Below are 22,090 nucleotides of genomic sequence, written 5' to 3' on the forward strand. Positions count from 1 at the left end.
TACCCCCAGAAGACCCTGTCAGGACCTAGCTGAGGCTCTTTTAACCTGTTTACTTTACTGCCATATTTGTTCTTCAATCGTACAATGATAGCATCAGTTTAAGTATGGTTTCCCTTCTTCACCTTTTTTGTCTATAATTTTGTCTAATACTAATATCAGAACACCACCCATTTTTATCCCACCATACTCATAACCCCATTACTATTTCCTCTGCTACTGGGATTCAAAATCTGAAAACCTTCACATGAAACCATGTTTTAAAGAATTCCACAACCCCTTCCATGTCACTATCTATGTTGCCTCATTTTTCCACTTCCTAAAGGAAGATGAGCAGGTATTGGTAGACATTCCACACTGGCAAATCCATAAAAACAGGTTCTAGCCATGGCAATCAAGAGGTAACAGTAAAGTCGCCCATGGCAAAAATTTTAGGCAATCCAGAGATCAGATTTCTCACCATCCTGCATCCACTGAACTCCTGAAAAGAATTCCTGAACCTACATCACCTGCTTTATTTTTAATTTCATCATAGATCCATTTCACCCTACTCCTCTTACAACCTACATCAACTGCCGGTCCAGTCTCACTCTCCTAATTCATCTAATTCTGGCTGTCTAAGCATTCTCTCTTCAACAATCCGGTCTCTTTCTTCACATTATCACAAAGATGGAACCAACTTCTCTTTCTGTAGTATGTACTCCTCTTTATTTTATGACTGACCAACCCTGCAAGGCATTTTGTGATTTATGAAATACATTACTAAACAGGAGGGTTTTTTAACATAGTGTATTGTTTCTTGTCATTTCCAGTCTTCAGAAGAGCTAGGAAGTGAAGACCAGATGGAATGTCACAGAAAACATCACAAATTGATATGAAAATTGTTTGTATGATATTGCAAGTTTACGCTGTGCCCCTTTCAACAGGAAGTAAAAACTCTGATTCTTCATGCAGAAAATAATTCACACTTCCACCATCAGATATAAAAGGTGAACAAGATGACTACAATTTTAAAAAATACTACTTTCTAAAATAAAATATTAAATATATTCTCCACATATCTTTACTCTTTTTCTCTAAAATAAAAAGAATAAATAAGTCCTATTATTATTATATTTGAAATATCCACAGTGCCATGAAAATAATTACTTTGGACCTGCTTAATAAACACTTTCACATATTCATTATTAACATTCTTCAAGAAGATTTACATCATCTTAATACTTAAAAAAATTCCTATCAACACCACTGTTTTTCATGAGTCAGGTGAAGAACAGCACAAAGAGTAAGCACTGCTTTCAGATATTTAATAAACATAGAATTATTTTCCAAAATGTAAATATCTTATTCAGATTTTTTTTATTTATAAATTTGTAATGTAAATTGAAGCATTATCTATATTTCACCCATGGATCTAATACACACATTAGTAGTCTAACATTTGTACTATTAACAAAAATCTGTTTTATGCTAGGCATTAATTTCTAAGAGCAGTTCAATACTTTAACAACATGACAAAATTCCTCAAATTATTACACAAAACAAAATTCTCTTTAGTCAGGGCCTATAGCCCTGAAATAATAATTACAATAGAAGAAAATATTTAACAACAAATGGCAGAGTGAAGAAGTTTTTAATACTAATAAGCAGTTCACAGATACCATTACGAAACATATGAAGAACAAACTGAATTAATAAATTAAGTAAATCACTAATCACACCAATGGTTCTTCTCGGTAAGACAACTTTTTTTTCCCCTAAGAAACTGTGATGTAAAATGAGGTACCACCTTCAAGACTTCTTTCCCCTCAGAAAAAAATGCAAAGGAAAAGTTGCAATAAAAATTCGGCCCAATAGGAAGTAATTTTAACAGACTCTATTCCCCTTTCCAGCAAATCTTTCCTCACCATATCTCCCTCTCTTCTCCCCTCATATTGTTCTGTTTCAGAGCTTCTAAGTTTTCTTAATTCCTTTTTCTCCTTCAAATTATTTCCTCTCTTTAGTGCTTCTTTGCAAGCAAAACAGCAAACATATGTATTACACAAATATACACACACAAACAGCCATAGTCCTGATTTTGCAAACGGTTATCAGACACACTTTTCCCCTGTGTTTCATATGAGACAGTCAATGGAGGAATGAGTATACATAATATAAAACTATACTTTGTGTACCTCTTGGAAGTGAAACTGCACAGAGTGGAAGAAGAAATGAAAGCTAATCTATGCCTAAACACTGGAGAAAGCTTCAAATTCCAAAAAGACTGCCACAGCAGTCAGATTTAGCTGCTGCCTACAAGTTCTTATCACAGCTCTCAGGTGGAAGTGGTTGTCTTCTCATAATTCAGAGAAGACACACTGCCTATCATGCTTCTTAATAAATTATTGTAGTGGGTTGACCCTGGCCAGATGCCAGGTGCCCACCAAAGCCGCTCTATCACTCCCCCTCCTCAACTGGACAGGGAGAGAAAATAAAACGAAAGGCTCGTAGGTCGAGATAAGGGCAGTTTAATAAAGCAGAAGCAAAGGTCGCGCGCGAAAGCAAAGGAAAACAAAAGATTTTATTCTCTACTTCCCATCAGCAGGCGATGTTTGGCCACTTCCTGGGAAGCAGGGCTTCAGTACGCGTAGTGGTTGCTCCGGAAGACAAACGTAAACAAACGAATGCCCCCCACTTCCTCCTCCTCCCCCTAGCTTTTATACTGAGCAGACGTCATATGGTATGGAATATCCCTTTGGTCAGTTTGGGTCAGCTGGCCTGGATCTGTCCCCTCCCAAGATCTTGCCCACCCCCAGCCTACTGGTGGGGGGGCAACGTTGGAGAGACAGCCTTGATGCTGTGTGAGCACTGCTCAGAAGTAGCCAAAACACTGGTGTGTTATCAACACTGTTCTAGCTACCGATACAGAGCACAGCACTACGAGGGCTGCTGTGGGGAAAATTAACTCCATCTCAGCTAGACCCAATACAATTATTTTTCAGTTCTCCATAAGACCAGTGTGGTTGTCTTGAAGAACTACATGTATACCCAGTAAAATTAAAAAACATGTATTGCTACTGTACATGCCAGGGTATTTGGTTTCACTAAGAAAACATTTGCCAACTCAGTTTAAATTTTTTAAGAGCAGACAAATTCTCTACTATCTGTATCCTAAGATTCAACTCATCCTCCACTTTTTTGAAGAAAATATTATACTACTATCATATTAACACAAGATACATTTTACTGATATAGGAACAGCATTAGCATAAATTATTGCAGCATTTCTCCAGTAAAAGTACATGTGTGACAACAAATAAATCTTTAACTGTCTTTCATTCAACTTTTTTTTAGCACTGCATTTCTTAACAATATGGGCCAATGTGGCCCAGAAAATTAAGTCATATCCACCACTATCTCTTCAAAAGATGAAGAGGTCAGCATTTAATGATTTTGTTCATTTGGAAGTGTAAACAAGTATCTGTAAACTAGAAAAGCATTTATCGTATTGTCAACTCATACCTCCTTCAAAACACTTAAAGAAAGAAAGTTTTCTTAGCTTCTATCCATTGTGTCTAAGGACTTCAGGGTTTAAGTAAATTTCTCTACTACTTGGAATTTCACAATAGGCAGTGAGGTTTTCTTTAAATAGCAATTTTGAAATTCCTAAGAATCTAAAATAATTTTTATGTAATCATTGTTTTAGTTAAATTTGTCCTGTCATCTTAGATCATTTTGGAATTACCTATCTTTACATCCATTATTAACAAAGATATTGTTCTTATGGCTGAGAAGACTTTCTTAGTATGTCGAGTTCTATCAAAGCAGCAATTTCAAAAATATATATAATTAATCAATTCAAAACATAGACTTGCATTACTACAATAGGTGGTGTTTACCTTCTCTGTCTAAACATAAGCAATCCACTATGGAAGAAAAGCAGGTAAACATAAAGCAATGACCTAAGAACCAGCAGCTGTCCAATTTACCACCTTCTCAGTTTAAATACATGCTGTTACATAGGTCTTTTTCTTTTGTATGGGTATAAACTAAGAATGTTTTAGGCAATTACCAGCTACAAAATTTTCCATGTAAGTTTGGATGACTAGAAACTGCCAGAGCCAAACTAAGCGTAACATATCTTTTACATATATCTTTCTAATGATTTTATATTCTCTTCACAGGTATTTTTAAAAAAATAAGATTTTATGATCAAAAGGAAAATATTTTTCGCACGTACTTTAAGATACACGTATACCACAATCTGTATGTATAATATTAAACCTACCTGTCTCTCCATTAAGGCTGTTCAATCAAAAATCTAAGATTATGGAGAAAGGATAGCAGAAGCTTCGTATTTAGGAAGCACCTTTAACACTGACTCTTATCTCCTACTTGGCCTACTGAGTTAACAGTAGAGAATATGACTGTGATTCAAAAAAGCAATTAAATGCACATTTAATACAAAACATGTTAGGCAGTCCCAAAGGACAACTGAACCAAAGAAACTGATTTCAAAGAGGCCTTACAGAAGTTCCCTCAAATAGTCTTGGGGTTGCCAACTCACTCAACTTCTCATATTGAATCATTACAATCTTTTTCTGTCGAACTCAAATAACCCTTATGTACTCACTAGTCTTTTCTTTTAACATAAAAGAATGCATTACTGTGACGTTCTTCACATCACAAATCTCACATATTTCATAGCATTCTCAGCTTAAAAAAAAAAAAAAACCAAACCAAAACTACTATCTTAGCTTTTCAGTAAAGCTTATCACTGTGAAGCAGTTGTACCCCATCTGTTTAGTTTACTCAGCTGAAACAAAAAGATAAATGAAATCATCTTTCATAAAAATTTAAACTTGCCATGACTTTGGCTCCCCAAAATGAAGATAATTAATACTGTAGAGATCCATGTCTTCAGTGTGCCATGCAAATGTTGTTTTCCACATGCCAAAATACAGATATGGCGTATTTACACCCTCAATAGAAATTCCACAGTCTTCTCCTACAACATCCAATATCGTATTAAGATGGGCAATATTCCATTCCTCAATACCCTGAAAAAGATACATAATAAATGTATTAATAAATTTATAAAGAAATGCAATTTTATATAATAGTCTCAGTCAAAAGATACACACCTGATCTAGCCCTTCAAAAGACTGTATATTAATATAAATTTATAAGCACTTTATAAGACAGTTGAAGTTACTGGAAGAAAAACTCTCCTGACCTTAGTAAGATTTAGATCAGGTTCTAAGTCTGAGATGTTCAGAGCAGAGAACATAAGGAAGTTCGTATCTGCTTAACACTTAATACGTCAAATCTAACATGGATTGAAACACCATACACAATAGAAATAACAGCTGCAGACAAAATCTTTGATGAGTTGATAACTGGAAGCCATTAAGTTTCACTGGGCCTATCTATGCTTTTTAATTACTTACAAAGTAATACTAAGTCATATGAAAAATTATTTTAAAATTTAATTTACATGTGTAAATTTACCATTTCTCTGAAAAGTATAAAAACTAAAGCCATTACATCACTTCAGAGATATTTCTAACCATAATGCTGTACTGCATGAGAAATATACCACGAAAGAAATCTATTGATTTCATGGGATTTCAGCTGTTTCCTTACATTATTGCCTATAAAATTTGTACCTAGAAAGCCATGCATGTAGTTTTTGTTGTATTTCAGATTCATCCACAAAGTGCAATTCTAATTTCAGGTAATACAGCATGTAAGAGTCAGTATAACCAAGATCAAAGCTACAAAACTGAAGAGAAAGGGATGAGACTTCATTATAACAGCAATTATTAGCACCTCCAGGGAAGACATTAGCTGGTGCTCAAGCAGTCAGAAAAACAAGAAATATAATCAAAACTATTATAAACTCAATTCAGGCAAGTTTCTTTATTGGAAAGACAGCCCCTAAACATGCCCTTAACCATGACCTGTTCCACATCCCCCATCACTGAACCCTGTACAGTTCTCGTAATCTTACTCAAATTTGGGGAACAAATTGACAGCAGACTGTAGTCCTGATGCCGCTGATTAAGACTAAGAAACTTGGTGATATTCAATAGTTGTGCAGGTGGCGAAGTAAGAATACAGGTTAAAGCAAGAAGTAATGAACGTTGAATAGTCTCAGTTTTGATTTCCTTGTTTTTTGAGATTTTATGTCAAGCATGTTACATATGCAGCAACTAGAACTGATATACAAGATGGTAACTTCTGTATGAAGTTCAACTTTCTCATTGAACAAGCACTTCTGACTGCCTGCTATGACTATTTCACTTAGTAAGAAAAACTATCTGTAAGTTATCTGGGACTTTTACAAAGGAGTAAAGGACTTTTACAGAATTAGTTCATTCCAGACAGCAATTTTTGTTCTTTTTTTAAAATGGAAGCTTTGGCTTTGATGCATTTGTGTGACAAAAAGGCACTTTGAATTTAAAAACTTAAAAAAAAAAAAAAATTAATATGATGACAATTATTGAAGAAAAAAACTAAACACCAATATGAACTCAAATAGTAGATGCTGGTAAAATCTGCACCTTTCAAAACTAAAAATCATAATCATCAGCAAGACAGTAGAGCTGTAAAATATAAAATTAGTTTTAAGAAACAATTTTAACTAATTGTTCCTCAAATTAATTTACAGATTTTATTTTTTTTAAATCACATAAAATTTATCTTTGTTCACAAATTGTGCAGTCAATTTGGAGAAATAAATTAATACAGCAAAATAAGAGCAATGACTCAACCATGCAGGCACAGAGACACATACAGGGTTAGAAGACAAAAATAAATACAACAGATAAAAATCAACTGTTAACCTAGGCAGTATACTTTTTCTGACAGTGGCCAAAAGCAGACAAGAAACAGTGTAAGCAAAGCAGTACTTCCCCAGAATACCCTTCCAGCCTGCAGCAATTTGCAGATTGAAGGTTTCTGCAGACAGAGGTGTTATCCTTCTACTTAACAGTACCCCATGGGCTTTTTACCAATTTATTCATCCAGTCACCTTCTTTAATCCATGTAAGCTTTTGGCAACCATAACATCTGAAATCTTCTCTTCTCTTACTAAGTGATAGTTAAGAGAATTTTTTTTTTTTTTTTTTTTTAACACCACATCTCATCTTTTCACTTTCTGTTAAATCAAGTCACAACTAGTCACCTAGCAAACTGCTAGTGGTTTGTCCCTAAAACAAAAGCAAATCCTCCCATGGAGAGCAATCCTAGGAGAAAAAGTTTCCTTCAAAATGCCAAACATACCATATACACAATCCACAACCTGTACACTCACGATGCACAAGCTATTTCCATTTCCTAAAGACTATTTTGGACAAGTAGTCTTAGCTCAAAAGGAAATGTTCACTGAAACTGGCTGAAACACTAAAATCACACTGATTCATTTTAACTCGTCCTACATTCCTTGAATTTAAAAAAAAAAAAAAAATCCATTTTATATGTATGCCTAGACTGTTACAAATTATTATTAAAGCTGTTCCTTTCCCTCGCAGATATATTTTTAATATTCCAAACCATTAAGTAAAATCCTTACATAAATTTTGAAGTAAAATACCAATTCTAACTTCTCCAATACATAACTGTTTTTAAACTTTACAATTGCAATGCACACTAAAAAGACAACAGGAGCTGTAAAAGAGCAGTTTAACAGGTCAGTACATAACAATACTTCACAAAATTAAAGTATATCTTAGCAGGTTATGCTATATTTAATAACCTTTATTAGAACATCAGTACACATATTACTTGACCATGAGGTGTATACAAAAACCCATTTAGACATTATAATCTATTCAATGTTAGGAAAATACCAAATATCTATTCTGCTCAGAATATCACAATAATATCAGAATATTATAATAATTTCAAGGGAGTGTGTAAAGAAAGTATTTCTAATTTATCCACATTTTTGATGGCAAATTCTTTAAAGAATACCTGTCATCTTTGACAACTGTACCACACAATCCAACAACAGGAAAAAAGCTAGAAAAATAACATGTTTTTCTTTCTTTACTATAACAAAGAAATACAGGCTTGAAACATTTTACCATCTATAGTCATTGCTACACACACCAGACTTACCTTGTATTTCTTCAGAGAAATACTGTAAGGTACATAGTAGTTTATACAGAAGACCACTATTCCCATCTTCACTAATTTTGTAGATGATTCAAACTTACTGTAAATTACTATCAAGAGTTTTTATGACTCTTTTAACAGCCTTTGAACCAGCTTTTAATGGAATGTGGAGATAAAATGGGACACTTCACAAGCACCTCTCAAATATCTGAACACTTGCACAGTTTAGAAGGAGTTGACCCATTCTTTTCTCAAAAACACAAAGAAAAATGTAGCTTTCACTATATTGGTATTTTTCATTCATTTTCTTTTTTTAAAGTACTTCCAATAGTGACATGATACTATCCTTTGCACTTTACTTAAACAAATCAGCCAACACTGTGATTAATTTGATTTTTATAAACATGATTTCTGTATGTATGCATTAATACACATAATATTTTTTCAGTGTTTAATTTTTCCTGTGATTATCTCATGGATTCATTTCAGTATTAATCTGCCAAACAAGACATCTGTTCTACAACTAGGATTAAAAAGCCCCTATGACTGACTGTAACAGCTCAAATAGTAAAGAAAAGTAAAAAAAAGATAATTAAGAGACAGGGTGAAAAGGAGTAGGAGAAACATACAGAAAAATTTGTGCTTGGTCACCCACTCACTCACACCAATGAATGTAATAAAAAACCTGCCAGGTTTTTATTGCTTCTTCAAAGTGCATAGAATACAGACAGAAAAATGCTATGAACAGAAGCTCTGCACCATAAACACACAGATAGGAAATACAAACAATCTCCCTCATTTGATCTGTCTTTTCTTCTCGGGATCTTTTCAGATATAACCATTGCTTTGCAGCACCCTTTTGAAGGGTGGGAAAAAAACCAGAACCAAGTAGATTCTCTTTGGAAATGCACACTAGAACCAAACACGTAAGTGAAGGAATGCTCACATTGATCCAACTATTAAGAGATCATAAAGGACATCTCATATAGAATCATAGAATCATTTAGGTTGGAAAAGACCTTTAAGATCATCGAGTCAAACCATTAACCTAACACTGCCAAGTCCACCACTAAACCATGTCCCTAAGCACCACATCTACACATCTTTTAAATACCTCCAGGGATGGTGACTCAACCACTTCCCTGGGCAGCCTGTTCCAGTGCTTGACAACCCTTTCGGTGAAGAAAGTTTTCCTAATATCCAATCTAAACCTCTCCTGGTGCAACTTGAGGCCGTTTCCTCTTGTCCTATCGCTTGTTACTTGGGAGAAGAGACCGACACCCACCTCACTACAACCTCCTTTCAGGTAGTCGTAGAGAGCAATAAGGTTTCCGCTCAGCCTCCTTTTCTCCAGGCTAAACAACCCCAGTTCCCTCAGCCACTCCTCATAAGATTTGTGCTCTAGACCCTTCACCAGCTAGCTTCACTGCCCTTCTTTGGACGCACTCCAGCACCTCAGTGTCTTTTTTGTAGTGAGGGGCCCAAAACTGAACACAGTATTCGAGGTGCAGTCGCACCAGTGCCAAGTACAGGGGGACGATCACTTCTCTAGTCCTGCTGGCCACACTATTTCTGATACGAGCCAGGATGCTATGGCCTTCTTGGCCACCTGGGCACACTGCCAGCTCATATTCAGCCCGCTGCTGACCAACACCCCCAGGTCCTCTTCCACCAGGCAGCTTTCCAGCCACTCTTCCCCAAGCCTGTAGCATTGCATGGGGTTGTTGTGACCCAAGTGCAGGGCCTGGCACTCAACCTTGTTGAACCTCATACAATTGGCCTCGGCCCATCCATCCAGCCTGTCCAGATCCCTCTGTAGAGCCTTCCGACCCTCAAGCAGATCAACACTCCTGCCCAATGTGGTGTCATCTGCAAACTTACTGAGCGTGCACTCGATCCCCTCGTCCAGATCATTGATAAAGATATTAAACAGAACTAGCCCCAGTACTGAGTCCTGCGGAACACCACTTGTGACCAGCCACGAACTGGATGTAACTCCATTCACCACCACTCTTTGGGCCCGGCCATCCAGCCAGTTTTTAACCCAGCAAAGAGTACACCCGTCCAAGCCATGAGCAGCCAGTTTCTCCAGGAGAATGCTGTCAGAAATGGTGTCAAAAGCTTTACTAAAGTCTAGGTAGACAACATCCACAGCCTTTCCATCATTCACTAAGTGGGTCACATAATCATGTGCTAAAACATCCAGAACTTTCTACATCTAAAAAAATGATGAGTCCATGTCCCCTCATTAAGCTACCCAGTAACGTTCTGTACATACTTGTGGTGGGTTGACCCTGACTGGATGCCAGGTGCCCACCAAAGCCGCTCTATCACTTCCCTCCTCAGCTGGACAGGGGAGAGTAAATACAACAAAAACTTTGTGGGTTGAGATAAGGACAGGGAGATCCCTCAGCAATTACCGTCACAGACAAAACAGACTCAACTTGGGGAAAAATTAATTTATTACCAATCAGATCAGAGTAGGATAATGAGAAATAAAAACTAAATCTTAAAACACCTTCTCCTCACCCCTCCCTTCCTCACAGGCTTAACTTTTCTCCTGAATTCTTTACCTCCTCCACCTCAGCGGCGCAGGGGGACGGGGAATAGGGGTTGCAGTCAGTTCGTCACACTTTGTTTCTGCCACTCCTTCCTCCGCAGGGGAAGGAGGACTCACACTCTTTCGCTGCTCCAGTGTTGGGTCCCTCCCATGGGAGACAGTTCTCCATGAACTTCTGCAACATGAGTCCTTCCCATGGGCTACAGTTCTTCTCGAACTGCTCCAGCATGGGTCCCTTCCATGGGGTGCAGTCCTTCAGGAACAGGCTGCTCCAGCATGGGTCCCCTGTGGGGTCACAAGTCCTGCCAGCAAACCTGCTCCAGCATGGGCTTCTCTCTCTCCACAGGGTCACAGGTCCTGCCAGGAGCCTGCTCCAGTGTGGGGTCTCCACAGGGTCACAGCCTCCCTCAGGCATCCACCTGCTCCAGCATGGGGTCCTCCACAGGCTGCAGGTGGATATCTGGTCTGCCATGGACCTCCATAGGCTGCAGGGGGACAGCCTGCCTCACCACGGTCTTCACCACGGGCTGCAGGGGAATCTCTGCTCTGGCACCTGGAGCACCTCCTCCCCCTCCTTGTGCACTGACCTTGGTGTCTGCCGAGTTGTTCCTCTCATTCCTCTCTCCGGCTGCTGTTGCTGTTGTGCAGCAGTTTTTTTCACCTTCTTAAATATGTTATCACAGAGACACTACCACCATCACTGATTGGCTCAGTTTTGGCCAGCCGCGGGTCCGTCTTGGAGCCGGCTGCCATTGGCTCTATCAGACACAGGGGAAGATTCTAGCAGCTTCTCACAGAAGACACTTTTGTAGCCCCCCTGCTACCAAAACCTTGTAACACAAACCCAATGCAATACTGTAAAGGATGGCATACAAGATACATACTTACGGTAGTTTGCAAAAGACAATCTGTAGGACTATCTCAGCAAGGATGGAGAAATCCACAATCTCTCTGGACCACCTGTGCCAGGACTCAGTCACCCTCACAGTGAAAAACTGTTTCCTGATGTTCAGAGGGCAACCCCTGTGCTTCAGTTTGTGCCCATTGCCTCTGGTCCTGTCACTGGGCACTCCTGATAAAAGCCTGGCTCCATCCTCTTTGCACCCCCCCGGGAGGTATTTATATACATTGATAAGGTCTCCCCGAGCCTTCTCTTCTCCTGGCTGAACCATCCCAGCTCTCTCAGCCTTCCCTCACATAAGAGATGTTCCAGGCCCTTCATCTTCTTAGTGGCCTTTTGCTGGACTTTCTTCCAGCAGCTCTATATCTCTGGGGAGAGATGGGGAGCCCAGTACTGGGCACAGCACTCCAGGTGTGGCCTCAGCAGTGCTGAGTTAAAAGGGAAGGATCACCTCCTTCGACTTGCTGGCAGCATTCCTCCCAATGCAGCCCAGGACATTGTTAGCCACCTTTGCTGCACGGGCACATTGCTGACTCATGTACAACGTGGTGTCCCCAGGGACCCCAAAGGACTTTTCTGGAAAGCAGCTTTCCAGCCTTCAGCCCCCAGCAGGTATGCCATATACCTGGGGTTTTTCCTCCCCAGGTGCAGCACTTTGCACTTCCCCTTGTTGAGCTTCACGAAGTTCCTGTCAGCCTTTTTCTCCAGCCTGTCAAGGTCCCTCTGGATGGCAGCATGACCCACTGGTGTATCAGCTGCTCCTCCCAGTTTTGTGTCATCTGCAAACTCTGTCCTATCATCCAGATCATTAATGAAGACGTTAAACAGGACTGTACCGAGTATTGATCCCTGGGGTACACTTACAGAAGTCCTTCTTGTTGCGTTCCACATCTCTCAGATTCAATTCCAGGTAGGCTTTGACGTTCCCAGTTGCATTTCTGCATACTTGGACTGCGTCTCTATATTCCTCCCAGGTGACACGTCCCTCCTTCTACCTCCTGTGTATTTCCTGTTTACACTTTGAGTTTTCCTTGCTCATCCATGCAGACCTCTGGCATTGTTGCCTGACTTCCTGCTCATTAGGATGGACCACTCTTGAGCTTACAGGTGGTGAACACCAACCAGCTTTCTTGGGCCCTTCTTCCCTCCAGGGCCTTATCCCACAGGACTCTTCCAAGCAGATCACTGAAGAGGCCAAAGTCAGATCTCCTGAAAGCCAGGGTTATGGTCCTGCTTTCTGTCTTGACACCTCCCCTTAAGATCCTGAACCCCACCATCTCATGGTCACTACAGCCAAGGCTGCCTTCAACCTTCACACCCGCAACAAGTCCTTCCTTGTTTGCGAGTACAAGGTCCAGCAGACAACTTGGGTCAGGAAGTTGTCACCGATGCTTTCCAGAAACTCTTGGATTGATTATGCCTGCTGCTCTCCTGCAGCCTTAGGTTAAGCTACAACTCAGATGCCATCCCTAACTCACTTCATGGTCAAATCCAAACTCTACATATAATGTCAAGGTGCTGCTTTAAAATCAAGTTAGCTGCTCTGTCAAGGGATACAGCAGGAAACTTAACTACATCTGTTGCCAGAGTTAATATTACATTAGAGATGTACCTACAATTTAACAAAAATAACCAACTGTTCGCCTACAAACTCCACTGAACCAATCACTCTTATATTACTAATCAAATATGCTCCCCACAGCTTAGACATGGGAGAAGGCAGGTATTGTCTTATCAGGATGAATAAAACTAAGAGAAGGAAAAGGAAAGTAAAGTGGTATCTTCAAGACAGGAGTGAAAGAAGAGTGGTGAGACAGAGGTAAGACAATATTTATACGTGCTTCTTCCAAACCTTGGCTTTTCTCTACTGAATAGCAGATGCCATTGACAGCACTTAAGTCAGATGAGTTTTATGACCCATAGTAAACATCAAATCAGTCACTTTGAAACCAGGAAGATTTTTTTTCCCCCTCTTTGCTAGATCAGTCCAAGTAGGGGTTTCATACATCTTCCACATCTGTCCATACAAATACAATTTCAAATTAATAAAAAAAACAACAACAACAACAACAACAAAAACCACCACAAAAAAACCCCGAAATGAACAAAACTACCCAGGAAACAGAAAAAGTTAATTTGAGCTCCTCGTATCTCATACAACAAGGAAACAAAAAATTTGTGGCCTCAGCAAATGGTGGTTTGATTTAGACAACAGTTGGGAGTGGCATGGAAGGCCTAACAGTAGTTCACCAGAACAGAGACTGTACAGAAAAAGTAGGTGAATCACACTCTTCAATTTACTCACAGGTGCAATTGCCAGATAAGTTTATAAACAGTTCATAAAGTTAATCAAGTTATGATATCAGAAACAAAATAACTGTCTGTCTTCCCCTTCCTGACAGGAACAGTAACCTTTTGCAACTGTTTCACAGGCTAGTCATTCACAGTCTAAGCTGGCTCAAGTTGGCATTACATTCATGCTAACTCATATGGAAGACAGCTCTCTTGAAATAACATAATAAAAAATAAATAATCACTTCTCATTTGAACTTCCTAAACAGTCATAACTCTCAGGTGTTCATAATCAATTCATGAATCAGTTTAACAACTGCAGCTAGTAAGACTGGTGCTTTATTATTGACATTATAAACTCTTTCAGGAATATTAATTTTCACTCAAGTCCAGATGACCTTATAGCAACAAAAAGACAGAACCTTGAATGTATATCTTATAATGTTTATAATCTTAACATAAATAATGATCCTTTCACCTACATTGTCATTCTCCTACAAACCACTGTAACTAAATGTAATAGCAATTAAATGTAATAGCAATTAAAATGCGTACAGCACAGAATAATATTTCACACAAATATTCAACTATCTTAAATTTATTTTCTATAAAGCTCTATACTATAGTATACAGAACACTTGTTCTCATAGGTTATTTCCTTATTCATAAAGATTTAATCTGTGTTCAAAACTGTCAAATAACCATAAATACATTATAAATATGCAAGACAGATTCTGGAATAATCCAAATATCACAAGGGTAAACTTTGAATCATTGATGGTAGTTGTCAAATTTCAAAGCATGCATTTATAGATTTGTTCCTGTTGTTTGGGGGGGGTGCAGTTTGCTGTTCCATATAACACAGGCTTTATAACTTTGCCCCATCTTCCAGACTCCTCAGAATCTGTCATCCTCTGATCTAAGAAAAACAAACAATACTACAAGATCTATGATCTCTCTGGCACAATGCCAGCAAGGTGCTGGATTCCACAAATAACAATATTGTCTCTTAAACAATCTAAATAGTAAAAATTAAGGCTTCATCATGCTTCAGACACAGATGTCTCAATGTAAAATTGAACATCACCATGTAGAAAGAAAATGTAACTGGTAAACTTTTAAACTAAAGAATAAGGACTTGCAGCACACTTTGACTAAGTTCCTGGTGTTTTTCTACCTGGAATTCTGCCAGACATTTACCTTTCTGTATCAAATGCAACATCTATAACACACTGTTTTCTATAAAATGTGTTTTGAAAAAAATAAGCATTTGGTTTTGTTTATCGCAAATAGGCTGTTATGACAAATTAATCCTGCCATCCCCTTTCTGCTGTATGTTGCCCAAAACATCAGCTACTTGTATTCATCTCCTTTCCCCGAATAATGACAATCCCGAAACAAACTGAACGAAGACATAAGAACAACCTCTAATTCCAAACAGAATCAAAAAGATCCTTTCTTAACACTATCTTCAAGCGTAAGACATGAAAAATATTAGTTGTGCAAGTACACCATCTGCTGGCCAAAAATTAACTTCAGCAAAAATATTCTAAGATAAAACATTTTGATCAGTGGCATCAATAACTTTCTCACCAACAGTTTGGTACCAGTGGTTTTTCCTTCTTCTCCTCTAAATCCCGCTGGGCTGTACACCGTGACATGGCTGTCACATTAACTGCTCAGTCTGTTCACACTCTTTCCTCAGTGTCTATTCCTTTCACTAACATTTCTCCTTTGTTATTTATTTTTAAATAATACCCATTTATCATAGCCATTAAGGTTTTTTTATTCTATCTATTAGAGTTTTCTTCCCCGCTCCTTTATTCCCCGCTCCCTGCAACTTTCAGTGCTTTCTTTGTCTCCTCTTCCTATGCACCTAACATCTGAGTTAGGATTGCTGAATTCTGCTCTTCTCACTTCACCTTTTGCTTTTTTAACCTCCCTTCCTCAGCCTTCCAATCTAACGAGAGTGCAATTCCATGAGAAGGAAATCTCTGACCTTCTCTTTGACTAGTCAGCACTTCGAAATCAGATATTACTGCATTCTCTTTTCTTTGGAAATGTTGCTCATGCAACAGTAACCTTAAGATACTAAAGACCAAAGAAAACACAATCAAAACAAAGTATGTATTTGTAAAAAGCTACGCCAGAAGGCATTATCTGCCAACATTAAAGAAAAAAAAAAATCAAAGAAGAAAAAGAAGGGCAAGCTTCTATTTCTTGAAAGAAACACTGCTTTCCTGTGCCCCATTTTGGTCTCCACAAAGCCAAAAGCCATCTAGAATATCTCTTCGCCAAAACACCCCAAATCAGACTCTTCAATTAGTTTCTAAATCATTTTTATACAGCTATTTGGACACACAATAGAATTTGGACTTGCTGCTTTCTCTAAACAATAGACTATTGGACATTTATAGCTATCTTTTAAAGATCACATAACCTAGTGCAAAAACTGAATTGCCTTAAGCCATCTTGGCTGACTGTATTTATCTTTGGACAGAGTCTTCAAGTAATTTGTCTTCTGTGAAGTAATATGAAACATTAGCAGAGCCTCAGACCATCTGCCACAGGGAAATTCTACTTTTTTTTTTTTTTTTTAATGATTGGAGAAGGCAGTTACATAGAACATGAAATAACTCAAGAACTCCACGCATGGAAGATTCTTCTGGAGAAAAGTTTGCCTTGTATTTTTTAAATCCTCAAATCTTTTTTGAAATGCTAACATTTCTTCTGTTAGTCTCATTACTTAAATAATCCTTTCAAAATCTAGTTCCTATAGCTACTTACATAGCCTAATTGATATCAATGGATATTCTATAATTCTTTGGATAATGCGATCTGTGTTAAGAGTCCCTTTTTATCTGTGGAGATCTTGGCAAGTAACCAGCAAAATTCATTTCCTTAGGAAGTTTCCATTTCGCCTATTTTAATTCAGAGGTACACAGTAATTGTAAGCACATTTCCAGGAAACTGCAGGCATTCCAAGCATGTATGAAATACAGCTATCAATTTTCCTCAGTGAAAGAGAGAGAAATAAATTATTTCATCTTTTAATTTTAAAGTAAAGGTTATTTAAAATATCACTAAATTTCCACAGAGGTACACAGATAACACGCATACTGAAATGTTAATAAACAAATAAATAAACAGGAAGGAATCTCAAAGTTCTGGAGAGTTCAAAGTGAAGAAAGGGAAGAGTCTTATGACCAGGAACAGTAGCAATATCCAACTGTCTAAGGACAGAACTGTCTGACTCTTGCAGATGTAGAGTTAATTTCAACCTTGCTTGGAGTCTTTAAAGTGAGTAACACAAAGATTTCAAAAGAAAGACAGATTCTCAGTCACAAAGCAAAAATGTATCCTCTAAGTATAGTACCCTTTAAAAGAGGGCTGGAAGAGATAAACTTCATAAAAAGCTATGCATACTTCATCATAAATGCTCCCATTGATATCTGCTCCATAAATAGGTGCCACAAAAGTCAAGTTCTTCCAGTATTTACGCTCCAGATCTTCATAATCTACGTATCTTGGGGTGCAGTATCTGCAGAGGAAGAAGCAGGCAAAAGTTCAGCATAGTCTTTCAACAACCACCTTCACAATGGACTACGCTTCTGATCCTGCAAACTGAATTCTAAGAGATCACTTTATTTCAAATTCTCTGAAATAGAGGAATTATTAGTTGTCCTGAATTCTTAGTTTCATGATTCACCATAGCATGTAACCTCCTACCCGACACCTACAGTAACTTAAGTCATACACCTGCCCATACAACATTTTCTTCAGTCTCCAGCAGCTAAACAGCACATCTACTGGCTGTCCTCAGGCTGAGGCCCTCCTTTTTTTTCTCTTCCACAAAAAAGACACACGTGGAAAAGCCACTTAATTGACAACTATTTGCTATCTTCCTGCCTCACTACCAGCTCTGCAAAGACACAAAGGTAGGTCCTGCACAAGCCTGTCTCAGAACAACTCAAATGTACTAATTCTGCCAAGTAGCAGCCCTGCCAGGCAAAAACAGTACTTTCTTCTCTTCTTCCTTCCCCAGAAACACCTTTTGAGAAAAGGCGTAATGTTTCAAACAGTTGATACCAAAAATCCTACCATGCAGTGAAAAAAACTATTTAAGGGAATTTTTCTTTTTACTCCTTTAGTGCAGCACAGGGCACCATACTTTTATATGCGCAAATTTATTTATGTATATACTTTTGGAAGGTTACTCAAACCTCATGTAAAACCTTGTGGGAACACAACACAAGCACGCTACCATAGAAAACATTCATCAATAGTTTTTGCCTCAGAATCCTTTGTTAGGCCTCTGTTCTCCCATAGTTAGGTCTTCAGAAAAGAAAACTTGCTCCCTCATTACTGCAACTCTGAGAAGAAAAGCTTCACACTAGCACTGCCAACTTACTACACTTGAACTACTGGAAAGAAGATCCAAACGTACAAGAATTAAGTAGACCAGGTACATTTACATCATGCGCTAACACAGAACAGAGACAAGCAAGTCAGCAAAACACATCTTAACCAAAGCATTCTCAGCAATGGAGTTGTTTCAATTATTTCTCATGATATGGCTCCAGAAATCAGATTGTATTTCTGCTTGGCACTGAGTAATATGGATACATAAACTCAGTTACCATAACACAAGTATCTTGATTATGTGATGCAGGTATGCCTATATTTCCCAGAGGTCAAGGTGGAGAAGCACCTTGGTTCAACGGTGAATTGCAAATGCCTAAACAAATAAAAGATGCAATGCATTAGACTAAGCACACACAATCCTTTTAAAGGCAACTATGGTTTAATTTAGATGCTCATGGCCCTTCTCTCTTTCCCACAGGAAATGGATAGCATCATAATACTCAAGAAAAGAGTCTTTAACAGAGAAGTCTTCTTCATTAAGGAACAAAATTATTTTTATGGGAGAATAGGGGCTCTCAGCTACTTAATAGTTTAAGAAATATAGAGTGCATTAAGAGTGTCATAGGAGGTTCTATGACACATTTTCTCAAGAGCAGTGATAAATATTTAGAAAGACCTACAGCTAGTAATAGATAAGAAGCCCTCCCAACTGTTCTAAACTTTACCTATGAAATGAAGAAAAAAAAAGTTTTTCAAGTAAAAAACATGAAAACTGAAATCAGAAACACTTCCAAAATATCCTCCATGATAAAGAATATCATAACTAACTACTAACATCATGATACACAATAAAGCCTTCACAGTATTTTTGCATTATCAAACTATTTTAAGAAATTAGTGTTTCTCATTTTATCATGGGTTAATCAAATGTAAACTTTAAACATATATGAACAGGTATCATAGAAGATGACATCAGATACCACACAGGTTTTATATTTTATCCTCCCCTCTAACAGTTACTGAACAAATAATTTTAAGAACTACAAAATAGGTTCCCATTCCCACTTACAAGAGGACAAAAATTGTAAGCGTGATAACCTCAATTTTTCACAAGTAATATACGGGCAGAAACATACCGATCCTTTTAATTGAAAAAAGGAGATCAGTTTTGCACTTTTACAAAGGCATGGATATTATGGAACATTTGCTAAGGAGCCTCTTTAAAAGTTTTTCATGTCCTAGTTTTTCCTGATCTTGATAACAGCTTCTCTTCTTACCTCTTAATTTCTTAAATTAACTTATGAGAGAAACTTGCCTTCAAACTAGGGCAGTGTTACCTTCCTTCATTATATTCAAATATCTTTTCTCTCTAGGATCCTTTGACTCACCTTCCAGAAACTATGTCCAGTCAGTTTTGAGGAAATACTGAAGTAAAATTTATTCTTTTTATGTGGCCAAAAGGAATGGGGAAGAATTCCTTCCATCACTTTCCTCTTCTTGGAATGCCCACCAATTTGAAACTTTTTAGTACAGTGCCTAGCCCTTCATAGACTTTTTTCCCCTCCCTTAATATCCATCTTGCCACAACCAGAACATAGACATTTCCTAGGTGCAGCTGAGTTCTCTTAGATTAATGCAAAAACTTCTGGGCAAGTTAAAAAAGATGTTGGGTTTTTTTCAGAATTACATGATGATAGGCCATTCCAGTATCGAGGCCAAAAAAAAGAATTAAATATTAAACTTTAATAGGTGTACTCAAAATAAAACTCAGATATAAGTCTGTATCATCTTCATTATTTTCAACATAAGCATTTGTTAGAACAGAAAGAAGAAACGGCAGACAGAAAGCATCATGTCTCAGGCTTTTCAGATGATTTCTTGCTGCCATGGTACCAGATGCTTTCAACAACAGAAACACAAACAAGATTCATATTGTGGTACCCTTCCACAACTTAGGAGACAAGAAAACCTCTGCTGAGTAAGTGAAAAAATCACCAGCTGCCTAGCACAATTCAAAGAAACCACAATATGGGAACAAATAAATATTTGTCTTTCTAAGCAAGACCTCCCATATACATACTTGTCACTGTTGGCCAGCTGCTTAAACTCCTTCACTGTCATTGGCTTTTTCTGAATGTTGTACTGTGTGAAAAGCCCCGACTGGCCAGTGACCATCTGCTGAATTGGAGCAGGAATCACCAAATCTTCAATATCATTATAATGTTTTCTTGGCTTCCACTCCTTTGGTGGGATAACCTTTAAATTCAGAAATAAAGAATGGGACATCAACAGTTGCAATATCAATTCAAAACATTCTGGAAAAATCAGAAGGAACAGCCAAATATGCCCACATGATCAAATGAACACTTGCTTACCAGCTGTTTCACAATAACTAACTGACCATGTAAGTGCTCCTAGATAATGCAGAAACCAATTCAAAATGAGCATAGTATTACTTCAGTTCACAAACAGCAACTCACTAATCTACAGCAATTCAATCATGTGCAATTGTGCAAACACACACATGTATAATAACAGAACAGACAAATACTTTATAATCAGAAAGCCTTATAATTCACAAACACTTTGTACTCCATGATATAAAATTGTTATCCTCAATTAAAAAAAAAAAAAAAAAAAAAAAGATTCATACAGAAGATTGACAGTCCCCTGTCCAAATGCTATTTGGTGTAAACACTATGAATAACTTTTATTTCTTACTGAAAAATGAAAAAAACACAGCTATTTTAGAGAGCTTTTATATTTTAGAGTCTGTTTAACTTACTCCCCATAAAACTGCAGGGTACAACTCTATTACAGTAAGAGTTTGCACTAATTTAGATATACTAGTTTTTATATTAACATGATTTAAACCTCGTAATTAAAGATTAAAGCTGTGTGCAGATTAACCAATTGTAAAGTTAACATTTTTATTTCAAATACCACAGAATTGCCCAAAGTCTACGAAAACTCCTCAGCAGATTCTGAAATGTTAGCAATAAAGTCGTCAGGAATTTCAAAGCAGCCCGCAGTCATACCAGTGTTCTTTAACAGGCTGTGTAATTTCAAACATTCCTTGCATACATTATTTTATCTGAAAACAGAAAACTCTCTAGATTTGAAATTGCAACAGTTTTAAAACACAGCAACAGACATTTTTAATACGTATTTTTGTTTTGGTTTTGAACTTTTACTTGCCCAAAGATTCAGTGATATGTTCTTTGATCCACTCATTACATTCATTTTTTTTCGTGGTGCTCAAATCAAATTTTCACAAGCATTGGCTTGGAAACTTAAAGTAACATACAATAAAGTAGGACGGCTTTCCGAAACATGCATCTACCACGTACAAATTATGTTACTTGAATAATTAATTCACATCTTAGAGGTAGCCTTTACACTAGGCTAGCTAGGCTGTTCCTCTGACAAGCATTTCAGGATTCCACACAATATTGTCCATTAGAGATTTTGCTATTACATCACTCTCAGAAAGTAAAAGATTCTAAAAAATCATACAGATAGATCCTGAGATCATTTGCTACCTTTGGAAAACAATCACAAGTGGGTAAATTGTAATGCTAATGTACTCAAACAGTCCATCCCTCAAAGAAATCTGATCAAGACCATTCATGCTAGCAAGCACACACCAAAACAGAAACATCAAGCTGAAGAAAAGTTATCAGATAGTAACATACTTCCATACCTAATGTTTTTATTTTAAACATAAACAGGCGTTTTTATCCAGTTTTTACACAGATGCAACTCCCTCTTTTCCTTTTTTCCTTCTCAGCTTCCATGGGACTTCAGTTGTACAGGGACTACTTAGCAAGTTTCAGTGTTGTTTGCTTTTAGAGAAAAAAAAATAATCCAATCAT

General features: G+C 37.6%; 1 protein-coding gene across 1 annotated transcript in view; it reads right to left on the minus strand.

Moving 5' to 3' along the window:
- KDM4C (lysine demethylase 4C) overlaps positions 1-22,090 on the minus strand; it is a 285,808-nt gene that overhangs the window by 242,810 nt on the left and 20,908 nt on the right. The window contains exons 3-5 of the mRNA XM_050912623.1: positions 20,296-20,471; positions 17,277-17,391; positions 4,843-5,036 (exon numbers count right to left, since the gene is read on the minus strand). Coding sequence (XP_050768580.1) covers positions 4,843-5,036; positions 17,277-17,391; positions 20,296-20,471 — 485 coding nt within the window. The remainder of the gene's footprint in view (positions 1-4,842; positions 5,037-17,276; positions 17,392-20,295; positions 20,472-22,090) is intronic.

The sequence above is a fragment of the Gymnogyps californianus genome, chromosome Z, assembly GCF_018139145.2.
Source record: "Gymnogyps californianus isolate 813 chromosome Z, ASM1813914v2, whole genome shotgun sequence".
Lineage (NCBI taxonomy): Eukaryota > Metazoa > Chordata > Aves > Accipitriformes > Cathartidae > Gymnogyps > Gymnogyps californianus.